We start from the raw sequence: 21495 nt of genomic DNA, 5'->3' as shown, positions 1-21495 counted from the left end.
ATAAAGTATAGTAACCTAAATCTATAGAATTCATTTTTATTATTTAAGAAAAAAACTACTCTTTTTTTTCTCTTTTTCTTTTTTTCAAAATTATAATTTATATAAATTTCAGTGTATCCCTAAAAGGTAGAACAGTCTACTTTTTGTCTACCTACTTAATATTTATTATATTTTGGATCATTCATTAATGCAACTTGTGATAACCATAAATTTTATATGTGTGCAAGTTATTAAAGTCAAACATGAATACATCAAAACCCTCTTATGATTATCTGATGATTGCTAATTATAAAAAATTTTTTTTTAAGTATTAACTTAAGATTCACTTGATAAATATTAATTTTTAATAAGTACTAACTATGGTAAAATTAAATATTGATATTATATGTTATTTATGAATATAATATGGTCATGTTATTTTTACAATTTCAAAATACTACAATCTGAATGGAGTAATGGATAAGCTTTAATTTTTTTTTTTTCGTTTTCATGAAATTAATAACTTGCAAATGTCTCTGTTATCTTTTATTTGTGTTAAATCCAATGGGTGTTTTTTACGTTAGTATAACATGAATATATAAATTGTAATGTATCTTTCAATGAAATACAAATTTTAAAACGTGTTTATAAACAGTTATAATTTTATTGTTAAATATTGTCATTGTATAAAAGTTTAAACTGAAAATAAAAAAAAATCAATTGTACTTAAACCTCATTATTTAAAAAGGCTTCTAATAACCAATATAACCATAAAATATGTGTTGAAATAGATTATTTGGGACCTAAACCTCAGTCTTTGTTCATCGGTGGTTGCCATTTTTATTTTTTTGATGCACTCATTTAATTCACGTTTCCTCAAAGAAAATGATTATTCAGCATTTATAATATAATTATCATTAACACAAATCTATCCAACGACGTTTTTGACCAGGACCGTAGCAACTTAATATTGCGCCCAGTGCGAAACTACAAAATGCACTCTTAAGTATTTTAATTTATAAAAAAAAAACTTAATATATTTTATTAACGCAACATAAATAATGATTTTTCCTTATAATTATGTAAGCGTTTGTTAATTTGATTTAAATCAAAAATTTATTAAAATATAAATATACATGATAACTATAAGTAGGTGCATAGTAATACAACATAATAATATTTATAAGTTATATAAGTAAATACATAAATACTTACTTAATAATATGTTTACTTGTAAATAGCAAATTTATCTTTTTTGCACCCTCCCAGGAATTTTGCCCGGGGCGTAGACACTTCTAGCATCCCTCTTGCTACGGTCCTGTGTTTGACCAATACCATATTAAAATACGAGTTCATTATAGTCATCAGTACAGTCAGTTACCGTGTTAAGGTACGTTTTTCCTTGCGCGATCGCGAACCACGAACAAGATCGCGTTCGCGTCGTCTTGGTTTATTCTGAAGTATTTTACACCTCGATGTTTATATAAATATCGCATCATCCATTCGTACTCAATATTTTGACGTGAAAAATACACTAGTGAACGGTGTACACGATCTGTGAGTTTTTTAATTATAATGGATACATATGACGTCATAATTATATTGAAAATTAATTTTGAAGATGATGATGATGACGTTTTGCTCTGACATTTATCAGAAGAAAAAATAAAAGAACATGATCCATTATTTAAAAGAAGAAGTACGAAAGGTTATCACGAGATACTTATCAACGATAATTTTAAAATTAATAAGATCAAATTTAAAGATTTTTTTTAAAATAGACCGTAATCAGTTTAATCTTATTTTGAACTTACATAATAAGAGACGACCTAGCCTTAAATCCTACGTTTTTTATAAGGAAATCAATATCACCAAAGGAAAAATTGGCAGTTGCATTAAGATAAATAAAATTTATAAACTACTAAAAAATAATGAAATAAGCACACTCATTGATTTATGGTATATTGTTATATCCTTTTTTTTAATATAATAAGTATTTAGTATAAAATTTGCAAGAAAACTAAAAAAAAAAAACAATTATTTACCTTTATTATTGGTATACTTAATACCTAATTATATTTACTTATAACAATCAATATAAAACAAATTTCAAAATTTCGTCTTCGACTTTGTTAAATTTGGTCATTAGAGCACTTATTGTAGAAAAACTCGACCAACGTCAACTAGTAGTCAATTATAAAATGAGTGTCATAGGCAGGGCTCGGAACTTTATGCATTTGCATATTTGTTCGGGAAGTATATAGAATAAATTTGATATGATACAAATTTGTATTATGGTGTTTGGAGTTGAAGTTTAAAAGTTTATTGTGCATATTTTTGCATATTTTGGATTTTTTTTTCAATTGCATATTTTTGAGATTTATTGATTTAAACTGCATATTTTAAAATAATTGTTGATAATTTACTCGTAAATCAAAAATATTAATGTAAAATTTTCATTTTTGATACGTTATAAAAATGTTATTTAGAAAATTAAACACGCTGATACATTATTCATTCTAAATCAATTTTATCTATATGAATTTGTTTGTAATAATGCCGATAGGGCGATACTCAATAGCGTTATTTCGCTTATTTTATTCGGGGAACCCATTTTATTTTTAGCTTTGAAGACAATTTTATTTTTTATTTATCTGTCTTTCAAAGTATTATTTTGTTTGCCAGTACTCAGTAATCGAAGAACCACGGACCACTATCGATTTCTTGTTAATGCGTTACTGCGTATTTGTCTTCGTGTTCGTATTTGTTTTTGTAGTTCATGTCTGTTAATTATTAGTACTCGTATTCATGGTATAATTCTCTTAAATTAATAAATAAATTAATATGCCGAAAGAAAAACACAAAAATCACAAATTAGTCGCTTGAGAGGTTTCATTTCGGAATTTGGTAGTAGTAGTAGGTATGTATAAGATATGTTTTTTTTTAAATTAAATTTTTATTAGTAGATACGTCTTTTTTAATTTAAAATGAATGCATGTTTAAACACATATTTTTAAGATTTTAAGCAATAAATTCCCGAAACCTGGTTATAAGTATCATAATTTTTTTTTTCAAAACAAAAATAAATATAAAATAAAAATAAAAACTAATTTAGATCGCCGACCGCGATCGCGCAAGGCACACCATCTATGTTTAATTTACATTGTATCAGTAGTCGTGCGATCTTAGATTGCGGTTCGCGATCGCGCAAAGGAAAACGTACCCTAACACGGATTCTATAAAACCATTACCTCGCTATAAATTCGTAGACATTACGCCTTCGCTGTAGGATTGTCTTCAACTAATAGATAGCGAAATAACAAAAGTTATATTTTACAATAAAAATATAGTATGATGTTTTTGTGTAATAAAATTATTTGGTGGTGATTGACCTGATCTATATTTGTTTTACAAAATAAAAAAAATTGACGCTGCCATTAAATAGGAATACATTAGGTTTATTTCAACATGGAATTTGGGATTAGTTGCCGACTAATCCGTGATTGATTTACAGCGCATTAATTGGTAGTGGATTGATCACGGATTCCGGCTCTGCTGGAACGCCTTTGGATTGTTAATAATGATAGGAGATGTTTATTATTTTTTTTTTTTTCATTAATTTTCATATTTCTGTGGTACGTTATTGTTATTGCTATTAAATAAAATCAAAATTAGCGATATTGACGATTCGGAAGACTATATTTTTAGTTGAGTTCTTCATTTGATGACAGATTGGAATTAATTAATATCCCTCAAATAAGGAACGACAATTCTATTTAATCGTTATAAATCGAATGTAAACCCAAAACGTTCAAAACGGTATTGATGCACTCCTTATGACATCCTCTATCGTAACTTTATAATTATTGATATTTGTTTTGTTATATAGGTATATAATAAACGTTTATGCGTCATAAAACAAAAACAATTGTTTATAAACGTTACATGAAAATTTAAAAGCGAAAAAATTGATAAGAAGTATTACTGAAACATCAACACAATAATGAATAATGACAACGGTTTCTCTGACTATTAACATAGATTAAATAATACTGTGTATGCAATCTATGCTATTAGTCCCCGTCAGAATCAGTGGACTGTTTTGACTGTCAATCCTAAAAAAACTAAGCTAAAACTAGACTAATGACGTGTTGGAACAATAGTCTGATAGTTTGCGTTTCGGGTGTGTTGGAACGGAAAAATTCTTCTGCGCATGATCCCGCCAGTTCAACAATAGTTTAAACTCGTGTTATTAAGTATGTAAATGGTGGAAGAAAATGTTGATATTTATTGTGAAGTGGCGGCTTTATCTTTATGTAAACACTAGAACAGGTGACCCAACGGAAAATTACATTTTGCACTAATTGAAAGTTTTACCTACTGTTATATCACCAAGGCAAATACTGAATTATTGTTATCAGTAAGACATTTCTTCAAAACTTATGATATATTTAAACTCCGCTTTTGTAGTCGGATCGACGAGAAAATGATTCGTTACCATTTGTACGCGAAATGTTTATTTCGTATGCGGGATTTAAAATATCCATGTTACATAATTTCGAGTGTTTCAGTTTATCAGGAATAATATTATACATAGTAGCAGGTGCAGACAGTACATATACACTTGTACTTTTTATAACATATCAGTTTAATTAATCACAAATTTTGGCACAATAATATATAAATATCTAAATTCATATTTATATTTAATTTCCTATTTAAATCCGACGGGCTCAATTATTATCATTTTTCCTATAACCTATTTTATATTATATATCAATATTATTTACATTTTACCTATTATTGTTATTAATTATTCACGTTTTATTTTTTTAATACTAATGAAGCCTACATAGGCAAATATTATTTATATTATATCATTTGTGCTAAATTGTCCATTAATGTGGATGGATTTATTCATTTATTGAAATCTATTATGCAAATAAAATTAAACAATTATTATCATAACTGTGCTATCATCTTATGTTATTATTATTTATCGGGCAACTTTATTGAGCGGGCAACCTAGCACATATTATATATGGTTCTTTTCACGACAACTATAACCAAGATGACCATCATTTTAGGTACCTATGTGTAGAAATATAATATAATGTGCTTAAATGATTAAATATATTATAGTAAGGGAAACAATTTCCTTATAATAACAATGTTGGTAAAAACAATTCTATATTTTTCTTGGATAATATAGCGAATAGTCTTATGTAGTATACCCTCAAATCCCTATAAGACCTTTGACCGACAAACTTAGTTATAATCTGAAATTATAATTATAATAATCTATAATATTATCGTTTTATTTTTTCAAATTAAAGTCGTTTACTATGTGGATGTAATTCATCGACGGTTTTAACCAAGGGTGAGCGGACAAATTAAAATCCTAAGAATTGTAGTGATATTAGATGAACACAGTTGTAAAGCAGTGGCATAGTCAATGGGGGGAGGGTAAAGGGGCTATAGCCCCCCCCATATGGGTAGGGTGACCAGATGTCCCGTTTAAAACGGGATTATCCCTTTTTGATTATCACGTCCCATTGTCCTGACAACTTCGAATGGGACGCTTTTTATTCTGTTTTTAAAAAATTGTCCCGTTTTAATCCCGTTATTTATTTATTTATTTACTTTTACATTACGGGACGAACCCTTTAATACATGAAAATACACAATAAATATTAATTTGCTTTAAGGAAACGAGGCTCGATTTTAGAGAGAGAATTAGGGGTCAGTATTGGTGATGCGCATAAGATGGATGATCGGGGAGTTAAGATAGTAGTTTGAGGAAGAGAATGGTATATGGAATGGAGCAGATGAACGTGTACGGCGGGAGGGGACATTAAATGAAATGCGAGATAGTGCTTCTGGACAGTCAATTTTAGAGGAAAGTAGATTAGATAGAAATGATATGTTAGCTGATTTACGGCGATCAGCGAGACTTTCTAAGGAAAAAAAGTGTTGGATTTGTGTGTAATAGTGAGTTGGACAGGATATGTTTAATTTATAAACAGCGTGACGGAGAAATTTTCTTTGTACCCTTTTAATCATGCAACATGCAGAAGCGGTGGAAGGGTCCTAGAGAATGGTTCCATACTCAAGGATGGGACGGACTAATGAACAGAATAGAGTTTTTAGTGAAGTAAGCAAGTGGAAATCTGTAGAGACATGGTTTATGAAACCTAGTAGTTTTAGAGCTTTACAACAGATTATCTGATTATACATATTAGGGCAAAGGTTACGTGTAAGAGTGAATCCTAAATCTTTTACAGAATTATCGCAAATTATCAAGGGGGTATTATTGACCGAGTAAGTATAATTGATTGCATTGTTGATACGACAAAAAGTCATTACTGAGCATTTAGGAATATTAAGAGTTAGTCCCAAAGAATCACCCCAGGTCACTAGACGCTGAAGGTCATTTTGGAAAAGATGACAGTCAGAGATGGATTTGATACTCAGGAAGATTTTCATATCATCAACGAAGATAAGAAGGTTAGGTTAGGTTAGGTTAGGTTATTTCTATATTATTTATTATTTAATGTATTAATGCTTGTAAATAAAATATCTATGTATGAAAAAAATATAAAACAGTTATACTCGTATATTTAAGATGTGAAACCAAAGTTATAAATAACAGATAACAGAATTATTAAGGTTGTTTTACTAAAAAAGTGTAAAGTAAAAAGAAAATAATTGTTTATGATATGATAGAGATTTGGACTTAACCTTGGATATTTGTGTGCATGTATGTGAATGTATATGGATGAGGGGTTTTTTTTGGGGGGGGGAAGTAACAGCTGTCCCGTTTTTTTATTTTCTTAATATGGTCACTCTACCCATGGGCCATGTTTATATGTATAGTGTATCTATGTACTAAACTAGTATACTACTATTTTTATTTAAATATTTTAAACCTTTGATATTAACTGAATTTTGACGATTAACGAATAACAGGTGTTTGGCGTAGATATTACAGATTACTAATACTTCTAATTTCTACAATGATTATCACTATCTTTTTGATGGTTATCGAGTCACTATCAAATATTTAATGACGTTGTCAACATGGGAAAAAGTGTTAATATTGAAATAAAAATGCCACAAGTATGTAAAAGGCAAACTCAGAGAGAAAACTTTATTTCTGAAAATCCAGAAATATATTTTAAATGTTCTACTTTTATTTTTTTTCTTGACTATTTAATAGAATCAATGGATGCTCGTTTTAATCAAAGGCTTATTGATATTATGCCACTTGAAGGACTTATTCCCGCCAATTTAAATGTGTATGACGATGAAAATATTATAAAAGCTGCTAAAATATATGCCCAAGATCTCCACGATGATACCTCATCTATAATCAGAGCTAAGCTGTTGTTCATACGGAGGCAACAATGGAATCAAAATACTATTACAAAACCGAATTCTGCTGTTTATTCACTCTTTCATTGTACCAATCTTCAACCTAACATTAAAATACTTTTATAATTATTCGCCATATTACCAGTTACCTCTTCCACTCCGGAAAGAACGTTTTCTGCACTTAATCGCTTAAAAAAATATTTAAGAAGCACCATGTTGGAAAACAGACTGAATGGGTTAGCTATGGCTAATTTAAATAAAAAAGAGTAATTCAATGAAAGTGAAATAATAACTGAATTCGTCAGAAATTCCCCTAAGAGGATGCAGCTGTCAGAGTGGAGCAAGTAACTAAATACTGAAACCAAAATTATTATTATTATTATTATTATTATTATTATAAATTATATATTATAAATATTTTTAAAACTACTAAAATGCTTGAATTACATTTAAAAACTTGGTGGTAGATGGTGGGGGGGGGGGTTAAGGGTGAATTCTCATATCCTCTCTTACCTTACTTATCCAAAAAAGTGATAAGCCCCTCCCATTTAAAAATCCTGGCTATGCCACTGTTGTAAAGCGTATTGTTATGGAAATATAACTTAATAAAAACACGTATAACATGAATATATTATTATTTTAACCTAACCTGTAGTGGAGGAGCTCACTCCCTCTACCGTTTCAATTATAATTATAATAGTTCTCAGGTTTCCGGCCGATAAATTTCGTCATGACTGCGTTAATAATTTACGGGGACAATAACTGACGGTGAAATAAGTATAAAGGTGAAATAGCCGCACAACATAACAATCATTGCCAAGGTTTAAATAACGTTAAATATTAATCAGCTGGTCGATTGAGTGCCACGGCTGATTCGTGACCTTGTGGGTCTACTCACTGGCGTCGGGCTCTCGGTCACATGGCAGCAGTATGGCACTCGCTCAACAGTCGGTCAGTCACAAGCTGGTTGACTTCGTGTTCGGGATTCGTCGGTGACCCGTGCCAGTTACGCTGACATGAAGTTGGTGTTTCTCGTCAACAAGTCTGACTAAGGTAAATTATATTCAGTAAATAAATAATAAATTAATTAATATTAGTTAGTTAATATTATTATTATTATTATTTATCAATTGATCATTAATAAGTAAATAAGGTAAATTGTACTTATTTTAATGGTGTTGGGTTATTTTTTATGTTAATATTTTTACTGTTACGCACGTCGACTATGGGTGTAGTACCCGTAGATAATTATTTTTCATTTGTTTATTCGTTCAAAATCTATTTCGGAATCAAAATTAGTTATGAAGAAGTAGTAGTAGGAATTATAATATGATGCAATACTCTACAAACTTGTATTCTTATCAATTTTATTTGTAGGTGTGACAGGAATTTTATGTAATTAACAACTTAATAAATGATAATAATAATAACCTGGTCGACGACCGTCTCGTAAGAAACTTCGAGTCCGGCAACGTTCTGCCGTTGGCCAGACCGACGGCTTCTCGCTAACGAGCATACGTCGTTGCGACATATTGCTTTAATAGTGTAATAATTTGTTGTAATAACTACCAAATGTTTTATAATCCGTAGTTACTATATAAGAGCACAACTAAAAGTATAGTTAAATTTTCAGTTTATAGTTTATAATAAATTGCCTACATTGTGGATACGTTTTTTTTCTACATTTTTCACTTAATTTTTTTTTTTTTTTTGGTATAAATTTCTTTGATTAACTTAAATATTTTTGAACTTTCCATATCTAATCAAAATAATTATTTTTTTCCTTAAATAGATAGAAATATCACGTATAAGTATTTGTGTTGTTTATTTATACTTATATGTTACATGTTTTCAGCAAATTAATACCTAATAAACATTTATAAGCAGGGCCGTCCCGAAGGGGGTCTTGGGGAGTGTCTCACTCCCCCTCCCTCCAACAAAAACAACAGTTGGCAGTTGGACTTGTTTCATTATAGCCTAGAAAGACCTAATTTTACTTACTGAAAACAAATATTACATATTTCGTAATACAGTGTATACACGAATAAAATTTTTATAACTACTTATTATACAATATAAAATATTATATATATATAATTAAACTGTCAATTTTAAGAACGTGTGATACTGACACATATATACATATTAAGAAGTAAAAATTCGACTAAATATAGTTAATTATACTACATACATAGTAAAAAAATTGTAGTCGGCATTTTTCATATTATTCACCCTCCCTCCTTTGATTTTTCATATCCGGACGGCCCTATTTATAAGTATAGTAATAAACACATATAAGTATTTGTATTATCTATTTATACTTATATGTGTTTATTACTATACTTATATACGTTTATTAGGTATTCATTTGCTGAAAACGTGTTCCTTATCAATTATAGTAAGTACCTATTGTTACTATAGGTACTATAATTGATTAGGAACTGTTCCTTTATACTATAGAATAGTATATTAGTAAACTTGCATGTTTCTGAAATAACACTTTATTTTATTTTATTGATTGTTAACTTTAATGAACGATTTGATACATCGACGAATATTTGATCTAAATAACAAAGTCTTTCTAGCCTTGCGTTTATTTTCGTACGCAATATTTTTAACAACCGTATCAATAGTTAAATACTTATCCATAGTGATAATCGATTTTCTAACAACTAATATGCAAAACTAGAATAGTAAATCTGCCTCAAGATTTTCATGTAATTATGGTATAAATCAAATATTAAATAAAAATATAATTGCTTAATGATTAATACTGTTAAAACAATAATAAAAAAATTATTAATTATAACAAACAACATGAATAAAATTAAAATATTAAGTATGAAAAAAGTTCTTATTGGAGTACCAATAATTAATATATAAATATTTACAACCCGTTTTGATTTAAGAAATCATTAAATATAAAGGGTGTGTTTTTATACCTGACAATAATTTTTTAATTATAAATTATAATAAACATATGATTTATTTTAGAGAGAATAAAGTTTTTTCAATAACTTTACTAATATTAATGAAATATAGAAAACAATTATGACAAAAGAAACTTAAAAATAATGTTACTTATTATACTTAATTTATATTACTTTATGTTACTTATATTGTTAGTTCAAATTCTCACTTTGTTATAAATAATTTAGAGTCTGGATATTTGATACTAAGGAAACCATAGACGTTGTATTTTATCGAACGTTACAAATTCAAAAGATTTGACCCATTTTAATTTATTGATTGAATTTTTCAAATATTTAATCAAAATAATTTATACTCTTTTAAATAAGTGAAAACAATTATGTTTTCTATTAAGTATTTGTTGCGTAACAAAATTCATTGTATTTATAAAAGTTTATAATATTTTAAGATGTCTTATTTGGTTTATGTTTTTTAGTTAAAGCTCCTAAGTAAAATCTATATTTACAGCATATATAAGACATCCCCTTAAAACGTGATCCATTTGTAGTCCGATTTTAATGGTTATTTGAAACCCAACATTACCAATTATATTCAAGAATATTAACAATAATCGATATATTTTAAATGTTATAAGTAAACACGGACAAAAAAATATTTTTTCTGTTTTGAGAAGATAAGCTCTAAATAGATTATTCAAATTAAAATGATTACTTAAATTGGGAACTAATACAGGTTATTATTTTTCAAGTTATTGATATTTTAAAGTATACAAACAAAAATTGTGTTTTTTGAATAAGCGAACAAATATCTTTATCTTTCGAAGTTTTTATTACATAGCAAAATCTATTAACTTATACCACATCATAGTTTATTCGATTATGGTGGTAAAATAATTTAAAGTTGTAATAAAATTGAGGAATTTTGCATATGATATTTTAAGATATCTTTGTGCTCTTACTTTATTGGTTCCTAACTATTGACTATAACTCTTTTACACATGCATATACGGTTAGTGAAATCAATACTTTAATATATATAAGACCCTACCTTTAAACATGATACATCTGTTATCCATTCTACTAAAACATTTTATTTAAAATCTCTATTTTGATACATCCAATTCATCAATATTTCCCTTTCTTCGTGAACGAAAAACGACTTATTTTATTTTTTAAATTATTCTGTTTCACCGAATTTAAACAATTTTTATTAAAAAAAAAAAAAAAATGTAAATCATCAAATAGGTGAATTTATCAGTGTTAAAATGCATAGCCAATATAAATACAACTAATATTATTAAAAATATGTTTTTAAAAGTTTACTTATTTTGTCGATTAAATACAGCTTTCTTGTGTTAGTTAAATTAAAAGTTACGCAGAAAAACTATGTTACAAAATAATTATCTCATCCGAAAAATAAAATGAAGTCTGATAAAGACATAAAATACTATTACGAATAATAATTACATAATTTTAATTATATACATTTGTATTTATGTATATTATACTCTTCAAGAATTTATGTTAATCTATAAAACACATGGTAATTATGGTATAAGTTATGACCTTTTTAATGTTGAAATGCATAATGGTTATACAATAATCATAATATTGAGTATTTAACTTTGGAAATATGACAGTCTGATGACATATATAAGCCTTTTGTAAGTCCCGCAACATATTAGTAGTTCCCTTCAAATTGACGGGGAGTTGGAAAGTATATTTTTGTCTTTTAAGGTGAATATACAAGGCATGACTATTAAATAATGAGAATTTCTTTGTAAAATCTTTTTATTAATATATTTTGGTGGTTTAAAATGTTTCTTCTTCTATTTACTCCTCTCCGCATTTGATGCATTGCTGCATTATAATTTTCCATTGGTTGAAATAGTGTTGGATATCCATTTCTTGCAATGTTTTTAAAACCTTCGTCGCTTTTGTTTTTACAGCTTCAACTGACTCGAAATGTGTGTCCTTTAACGCACTTTTTAGTTATGGAAAGAGATCTGTTGAATATGGGGGGGGGGGGTGTTGAAGCACTGTAGTTAAATTTTTAGCTAGAAATTGCTTAACAGATGAGACACTTTAAGCTGGAAATTTTAAATTAATTCACTGTTCAATTTTTCGCCTGACATGTTTTCAAAATTCAGTATGTAAGAGAAAAATATAAACGACGCTCACGCGTAGGTTACGAAACGGAAGCTTACCAAATTGATATTGTTCGATGCATTGATATTTATGGATAATGAATATGCTAACATTATTCTCTTATCCATACACAACTTATCGCTAAATTGATAATCTCGTTATTTAATAGCCACACCTCGTATGCAGTACCGTGCATAATTAACGCCCGAAGCCAAAAATTATTTTTAGCACCCCCGCTCCCTTGTAGTGATTGCTGTGCAGGACTCGACGATCAGTATCTCGATAATTATTTAACGACGTCGCACGTTCGTTGTTATCTCGAGACGTATTGTGAAAGTGATAGGTATTTAAATAATTAAGAAACACTTGTATTTTTAACACTTATGAAAGTTACAACTTTTATCAATTAATAAAAGAAAACCAACAAACAGTTAAAACAGCTTAATGCTCTAGTATAAAGATAAGTTTAGTCCTGGTTAAGAATTATATACTCGCAGCGATATGGCTGTAACAATGTCTATGACGAGTAATAATTTATTTAAAAGGGAAAATGATCAGCCTAACACTGGCTAAATCATCATTGATTGCATTAGGTGTCGGTCTCGTATTTATACGAGGGCTCCCAATGACAAATGATGTAGAGATATGATAACTTGTGCTCTATCACGTGTAATGATGAGAATAACTTGTTGTTTTCACCTTTGATCTATATTTCCTGTTATGTATGTTCACCATATATTAAATATTGCTGTCTTTTTTTTTTAAATATAAATGATATTACTGTGTATAATTGATTATCCTATATTATATTAGTACCTTTGAGCTTACTACACTCTCTATCAAATATTTGTATGGCTATAAGGAGACTACATAAGAATAAGGGGTTCTATATAACTATTTATTTTGTATTTATTAAATTAATAAAATAAATAATCAACAACTAAAGAACAATATAAGTAATACACCTCAAACTTTCTAGGAAGAACAAAACACGTAGTACGATACTCGTAATAACTTATCATACTAATTTGGTATAATTGATTTACAAATCGAATTTATTTGATTGCACAAAAAATAACTTACCTATAAAAATAATTGCAGATGAAAAATAATTAGGCACGGATGCAGCTTTTGCATTCATGAAGTATGATGTGAACACTATCATAACTGCCATTAGATGGGTTCAAAATAAAACCGTACAACTCGTTCAAGTCGACATTCGTTAATGTTATTAATGTTATTAATGTTATTAAATTAATTATATCAAGTAATAATAATAGAGTATAAACGGTATATTATTGTTGGTATGTTATTGTAAATATGTTATTGTTGACGTCGTCATTTCGGAGAAAAATAAATACCAATACTAAAAATAAATTAGCTACAGTATAATGTCAAATATGTCGATTACGCGTCTAGACCTTGCTGTGTATGTGTCAAATATTATGAATTAAACAATATGGTTAATTTTCAACAATATCAGGCCCTATTTTTATGTGCACCCCGACACACTATGTGCACTACGAATGTACAAGTGTGCACTACGGTTTTAACGTGTGTGCACTACGGTCTACAAAACAAAAATTAAATAATAAGTCAATTACTAGAAAATATGAGTATTATTGAATTTTTTAAAATTGAATGCATTTATATATAAATATATATATATACATATTATGTATGTAATATATTTCTTTTTCTAAGACAGTAGCAAGACTAAATTTTCATTTAAAGCAGTAAAATCAAGTGTGCAGTCCGAAATTGTACAAATAATAGGGCCTGAACAATATTACTTAAATTATGAAAAATCTTTTGGCACGGGGTGCACTCTGACCTCTGACAGCCCCAAGGTATAGTCTTAAATATACGTGACCATTAGAATTAATAATATTATTTTATAAATAAATTTATGATTAACAACAATATTTTAATTATATTTTTAGGAATGTTCTGACATGGAATTTATATTAGGTGCTTTAGGCGCTAGTGGCGCGGTGTGCTTCACCAATCCGCTGGAAGTAGTCAAAACAAGATTTCAGCTGCAGGGAGAATTAAAGAAATCTGGCAATTATAAAGTTCACTATCGGAACTTCGCTCACGCCCTTTATGTAGTGGCAAAAAATGAAGGACCGTTGGCACTACAAAAAGGTTTGATGCCGGCGATTGGTTTCCAGGTGTTCTTAAATGGCTCGAGACTGGGCATATTCGACATAGCACAGAAAAAAAAATGGTTACTCAAGAAAGATGGCAATATTTCGTTAGCGAAGTCCGCGTTAGTCGGAGCCGGAGCAGGCATGCTAGGTGGTTTCTTAGCCAGTCCGCTGGGCTTGGTGAGTACCACACCATGACATCTACATACACTGTTGAGCACAGTACAATATTATTGAACTGATGTATAGTATTGGAGAAAAAGGTAATGACACTACCACCCACCTTCTGACAAAAAGAATGTAAATGTTCAATTGTAATTTATTTTTGAACACGGATGTGTACGAGATATCATATCATGCGATTATTTGTTACTAAAACAACCGATATCACAATCCCTCGGCACAGTTTATTTTAAACCCCTGTAATTAAATACACCTATCAAGTCCGTCAGAGTTTTGAACGATAGGTATAGATAAAGAGGTACGTATTGAAAAAAGTATTTTGAAGGGTTTTTGGTTGTAAATTTTCATATTTTTACAACCTAAGAATCATTTTTACTCTATAAAAACATATTGATTAATTTTCCTGAATTTCGGTGAGGGGTAGGTGTAACGTCAACTACTCCTCTTGCATAAGCACTTGTAAATAAAGAAACGTCATCGGGGTTTTCGGACGATTATCTCAATTGGTGTAATCCGGACTAATAAGCCAAGAGCCCCGACAGTTCCGAAACAATATCATCTGCGATTTCTTGCACTGGGGCCTGGGGGTTTGTGATGAAATCGAGTTATCGGAGAATTCTTTCCGTTCGGACCTATAAATGCGATTTTATATGATCAAATGAACACGATGTACACAGAGCCGGATTAATGAAATTAGTGGCCCTGGGCTAATTTGTTTTTGAGGCCTTAATTTTACAAAAAAAAGTATTTTTATAATAATATGCCAATTGATATTTATTAGTCAAATAAGAAAAATATTTTTTCTTAGACAGCAAATTTACATTACATTGTTAATTAATTAAAAAATACAATTTAGTTAAATTTTATAATATAAAATATATGGTAGTAACACAAAAATACAAATAAATGATTATTTAAAATATTTTTTTCTAGTTTTACTTGATGCAAAAGTATCTAAAACGTCATAAAATGAAAATTTTTTTACATATGTCATTTTAAATTGATATAATTGTTAATGCGTACAACCTATATTCAAACTGTGTAGATCTTAGTCGATTTTCAATTAGAGCCAACTTTGAGAATGAACGTTCTGCTTCACAATTTGTCAACGGTATTGCCAGGTATAATCTCAGTGCAATATATACGAGTACATTTGAAAAAACATCAATAAGTCATCATTCATATAGAAGTTTTGCTATAGCACAATAGGCGCAAATTCAACATTTGGTTTGGGGGGGGGGGGGGCTGAATACATTAAGGTCAAGCAGACCCGTGGGGGACTTTGCCCTCCCCCCATTTTTTACACGGTTAAAATAAACTTTTAATCTAATGTACTCGTAGTATAAACTATAAACACGTCATGACAAATATCATATGGGCTTATTGCCTATTATTGGCATCGTACGTTTAGTAAAGAGTATATTATATAATTATTATAAAGTAGGTACCTAAATATACATTTAATATAATATACAATCGCGATCATGACGTAATAGCAATAATAAAACAATGTAATAATAATTCCTAATAATATAGGATCAAACTAATATTATACATTTAATTCTACAATACCAATGATAATTTTTATTTTATAATTAACATGGCCACCTCATAATATATAATATTATTTAAATATATATATATAAAAAAAAAAAAAAATTACTCATTTATAATATTATAACATTTGAAATTTGTAGATTTTTGGGGGGCTACGGGTAAGTTTGGGGGCTTAGCCCCCCAATTTTCGCCTATGTATAGCACCACAGTTTTCAATATCTGAAGAAACTGTTTTGATATAATAATAAAAATGTGATATTTCTGTTTTCAAGTTATCATCGAGATCATTATGGTAAAACTGAATACAGTTATTTAATGAATCAATGTCTGGGACATTGTCAGTATTAAAGTTAACTAAAAATTTGAATTAAGAAAGAAAAAGATTATAAGAATTTAATCTTCTGTTGAGTTCAGAAATTAATTTATCTATAATAACAAAGAAAGTATCGACTTCAAACTTTTTTTTTCCCTCATAAAATAGTTTGATTTTCACAATGTCTTCGTTTTCTTTTACTATCGTCTTCATAGTGATATACTAATATGGATATATAACTATTAAAATATAATTATATTAAATATATAAAAATAAGTAATTTAAATTTTATTATCTCTTATCTGAAGCGATAAAATAAAACGAAATAACACAGTATATTGCGTGGTATATGTACCTATTTAATTCAATAACATGCAGGTTGTCGCAGACAATTATTTCAAATTATTAATATAATTGTATCTTTAAATAAATATTGTTAAAATCATATTTTTCTAATTATATATCGATAACTGTAGAAAAGCTGCAATCCCATATTATTTTTTGAGGTCCCTGGGCTATAGACTGCTTAGCCCCCCCCCCCTTAATCCGGATCTGGATGTACATTATGCACGGCTTGACATACGTGCATACAGTGTTAACATCACGATTTTGTTTTTTTTTTTCCCTGGTCAGTTGAAAATCCACTTCCAGTCGAATTCCGCGCAGTCCATCGCGGTCGGGCACCAACACAAAAACATTGGCACAATACGCGGTCTTCAGTCGCTCTACGTCCAGTACGGTGTAGTCCGGGGCTTGTGGCGTGGCGCTACCGGAGCGATGGTGCGCATCGGAGTCGCGTCAGCCATGCAGCTGAGCACGATGGGTCTGATGAACGAGGCGCTCGTCAAACACGGGCTGCTGACCAATGACCAGAAGGTTTTGTGCACACTGGTGAGCAGCATGCTGGGCGGCATCCTAATGGCCGTAGTGATGGCACCTTTCGATCTGGTCTCCACCCGGCTCTACAACCAAGGTAGGAATAGTGACAGGGACAAGTGGTTTCAAGTGTTCTTGCGCGTACGGTTAATCGGTTGTGCATCGAAACGTTTACACAACACATTAATATTTATGGATCACACCATATATGTTTCGGGCCTACAGTTGTATTTGAACAATACCAACTAAACACATCACGTTTGTTGACGCGTTTACCCGCATGCAGTACAGCAGCTTGCATTGTTGTAATGAAAACATATTAATGATTCAATAATTCAAATCCGACCATTAATAAGTTATATAAAAAAAAAAAATCAACCTTTATTTCGTTTAGATATAGGCCGCATTGCGACTATTTAATGAAACGCACTGTATCATCGTGTTTACCACTGTTAATAGGTGTGGACAGCAATGGACGTGGTATTTTGTATAAATCATATTTGGAATGCATGACCAAGACGTTCAAACAAGAAGGAATCCATGGGCTTTACAAGGGCGTCTTTCCGTGTTACCTCCGACTCGGGCCCCACGTCGTCTTGAGCATGACGTTCTGGGACATGTTACGGCAGGTGGAAAAAAAAGTCTCCAACCGCATCAACAAACCGCATCCTCATTGATTTCGTCATCATTTTTGTTCCGAGGTCATATGCATCGATGTACGTATCGTCCCGATACCCCATATATTTGCCCGTCGATCGAAGGATATATGAAATCCCGATGCATTTATCCTCTACCTGCAATGTAGATACTTACATGTACAAATGGACGAGGATTAACTCGATAGTTAAGGTTAAAGGTCTATTTACACCTAACCGTTCCGTTCGTTTAGTTTCAGTGCTTTGGATTTACACAATACCGTTTCGTATCCGATCCGCATCCGTTGTCCGTGCCCGTTCAGTGCTGTTCGAACCTATCTTTTGACCTAACGCGCGTTTTACGTATCGTGTTTCATTGTTGCTTTGGGTGCTTGAAAAAAATTATAATATGACTGGAAGTGCAGAATCGCTAGAAGATCTAGCTGTACTTGCCTTGCTGCTAATTCTATATGAGAACGAACCATTTCTATAATTTTTTCGTCGATATTGGTATACATGATTTAAATGTAAATACTCAAGTTTTTGAAAAAATAACTTTTTAAATACTTTAAACTTTAAAATTTTTTTTTTGTAATTTTACAAATACGTCTCGCGAGTAGGTATGAAAACCGATCAAGCTGTCAGTTGTCACTGACGGCTGTTTACATAGTTCCGTATTTTCCATATCCGTATCAGTGAAATCCCCAAAAACATTGTCTCCGACAAATTTTAAAGCACGGACACGGATAGTGCGGATACGGAACGGACCTGTGTAAACATGCCCATTATATAACAAGTAAACAAACTTTAAGCGCCGGACACGAAACGGACGGTACGGATACGGAACGGTTATGTGTAAGTAGACCTTTAAGTATTATTCACGTGCATTATGCACTTCTGTCGTTACGGGGATTTACTCATACCCCACGTGCCATGTGATTATTATAATCGTATTAGTTTATGTAAGTATGTGTCTAGGATTGCCATGTGATTAATATAATCGAATCAGTTTATGTAGGTATGTGTGTCTAGGATGCCTTCTGTCTCTAGTTCCCGAGTTTCGACGGTCAGTGTTCAGATAACGCGTGACTTTTGGTCTACAATCAGTACATGTATTACAACAAATAATAGTATAATCGTTTCTTCGCGGTATTTTAATTCACGTCCGATGTAATTATTTTTTCTTATCAGCCGTATTCGTTCTCCATGTATCGCCCAAATCTAATTATATGCTGATAACATCATAAATAATTTGTATATTGTAGCAGTTATTACAACACTATGATGTTGGCTATAATCTAAACGAAATATTAACACATTTAAAATGACTACAACGCGTCAAATTAAAACGTGTTTGTAGTGAATAATAGTTATTGTATTTTTATTATAGACATCGCTCACCGACCATTAAACTGTAATGTATAATTAAACTAGTTAGTGACTTTCATAATAAACACACCCACTATTAATTAATAAATTATAATTAATTTTTTTACATTCGACGCAGTTTAAGTTTAAAATGTTTGAAATAAAGTTTGCTAATATCGTTTCTGTTTAATTTTTAAGAAAATTTGATCAGATGTATACAACATACAATGTATTATAACGTGTGACGGTTATAGTGTTTTATTATTTCACGTTGTGTTTTTGTATTATTTATATTTAAAATTATTAAACCTCTAGTTTTTGTTAAAACTTTGTACGGCGCGCCATCTTATTATTTATAAATTCTTTGTTGAATAAATTGTTTCATATATATATATATATATTTATTTATTTATATATTTTATACATATATTGATACATTATATTACACTGTTGTGATTAATTTAAAATTATACATCAGTATGGTTTTTAATATTTCTTATACCCTTGGTATTTTCAAAACGTTATTTTCTCTCTATATTTGTTGATTTGTAATAATGCTATATTTAATAACGTATAATTGATTATATATTAGCGTTTTTGTAATAAAAAAAAATAATTAAAACAACAATCATAAATCTGCACTTCTTTAATGCCACTTCAAGTTAAATTATTATTTTACATTTAAAATTGATCTAAACCAAAAAAAACTAATAAATATGTTAATACTGTCTTATCATTACTTAATTTAGCAGTAAGTATAATTATTAATTTATAATTATACACTATTCTCAGATTGTTTTAAGCAATGTGATCTGATTCGATAATGTAATACTTTAATATTTTTATTGTTCATATTAATTAGTTCGTTTTCAAAACTATTCATTAATGATCAGTCATTTAATTTATCATAAATTTCATAGTGGATTATTATTCTGTAAGTTACGCACCAACACACGGCGTGTACTTATTAAAGCTTTACAGCTGTCCCAGCCAGTTTCTCGAGTTTAAAATGATTATTTCTACTTCAAATAGACGAGTGTACAAAAAAATAACTTAAAACGAAAAAGGGAATTTTGAACTTAATTAATTAATAATTTATTAAACTCCATTCTACTTTCCGCGGGTATAATCTTAGTTACTGAAAGTTATAAAGCGAAATCCACAAGCAACTTGAAAATTGCTAACCAGGGGCGGATCCGAAAATTGTTTAAGGAGGGAAGCGAATAGGAATATTATTAATATTATTTATTATCATAAAACATGCTACTTTTACAAAGATATACATAGTATTCGATAGTGAATATTTATATAGTTATTAAAATGTATATTTGTACGACTGTTTACCTATATCAAAATTATTAAATAAATCTGCGATAGTAAAAATTCGAAGAGGGAGACGATTGTCATGTTCCCTTCCATAAATCTGTCCCTGCTCACTGCAAGTATTCCATAAATGTAAAAGCACAAAATAATAAATTGATGTACAGATATTGAATCTAACTTAATTTTTTGATCACTATAACGGTTTTGTGAGTTCATATTTTGCAAAACACTTTGATTATTTTTTTTAAGAATTACAGAATATTATAGGTTCTTCGAAAAATATTTTCTTTTTCAATTTTTCTTCGCTCAAAAATACATAAATAAATCATTGATATTCATTTGTTAAAAACTCATTTTATCAACAAATATACTAGGACAAAAAATATAATGTGTGTGTGAACTTAATTTCTATTAAAATATTAAATGGCTTATCGATTCATCATATTAACTACTTCTTACATAAGCTAAAAACAATCACTTCAGAAAATAACTCTTTATAAAATAATCATAATACTATATAAAATATGTATAAATCATTTCGAGATATTGCAGCACATATTATCACCACAAATATAAGCTTTGAGGTTTAAATAAAAACATAATACTTTTTAAATAATAATTTTATTGTAGTTTGTTAAAATATTAGTTTTAATATTTAC

The 21495-nt window shown here is 29.6% G+C and overlaps 1 protein-coding gene across 3 annotated transcripts; it reads left to right on the top strand.

Annotated features, from left to right (window-relative positions):
• Positions 1-8257: 8257 nt before the first annotated feature.
• LOC112692004 (solute carrier family 25 member 35-like) lies at positions 8258-19683 on the top strand. Of its 3 annotated transcripts, XM_025566508.1 has the most exons (5): positions 8258-8406; positions 14375-14539; positions 14606-14761; positions 17268-17607; positions 17970-19683. In XM_025566508.1, the coding sequence occupies exons 2-5, from the start codon at positions 14387-14389 to the stop codon at positions 18185-18187; spliced, it is 867 nt and encodes a 288-aa protein (XP_025422293.1). In that variant the 5' UTR covers positions 8258-8406; positions 14375-14386; the 3' UTR covers positions 18188-19683. The 3 variants fall into 3 exon arrangements, with proteins under 3 accessions (XP_025422293.1, XP_025422291.1, XP_025422292.1); XM_025566506.1 differs by having other exon boundaries at positions 14375-14761; XM_025566507.1 differs by lacking the exon at positions 8258-8406 and adding an exon at positions 14180-14281 and having other exon boundaries at positions 14375-14761.
• Positions 19684-21495: the final 1812 nt, after the last annotated feature.

The sequence above is a fragment of the Sipha flava genome, unplaced genomic scaffold, assembly GCF_003268045.1.
Source record: "Sipha flava isolate LNK unplaced genomic scaffold, YSA_version1 69_pilon_pilon, whole genome shotgun sequence".
Classification (NCBI taxonomy): Eukaryota; Metazoa; Arthropoda; class Insecta; order Hemiptera; family Aphididae; genus Sipha; species Sipha flava.
The sequence above is the reverse complement of the archived record's forward strand: the minus strand, read 5'-3'. Positions and strand labels throughout refer to the sequence as shown.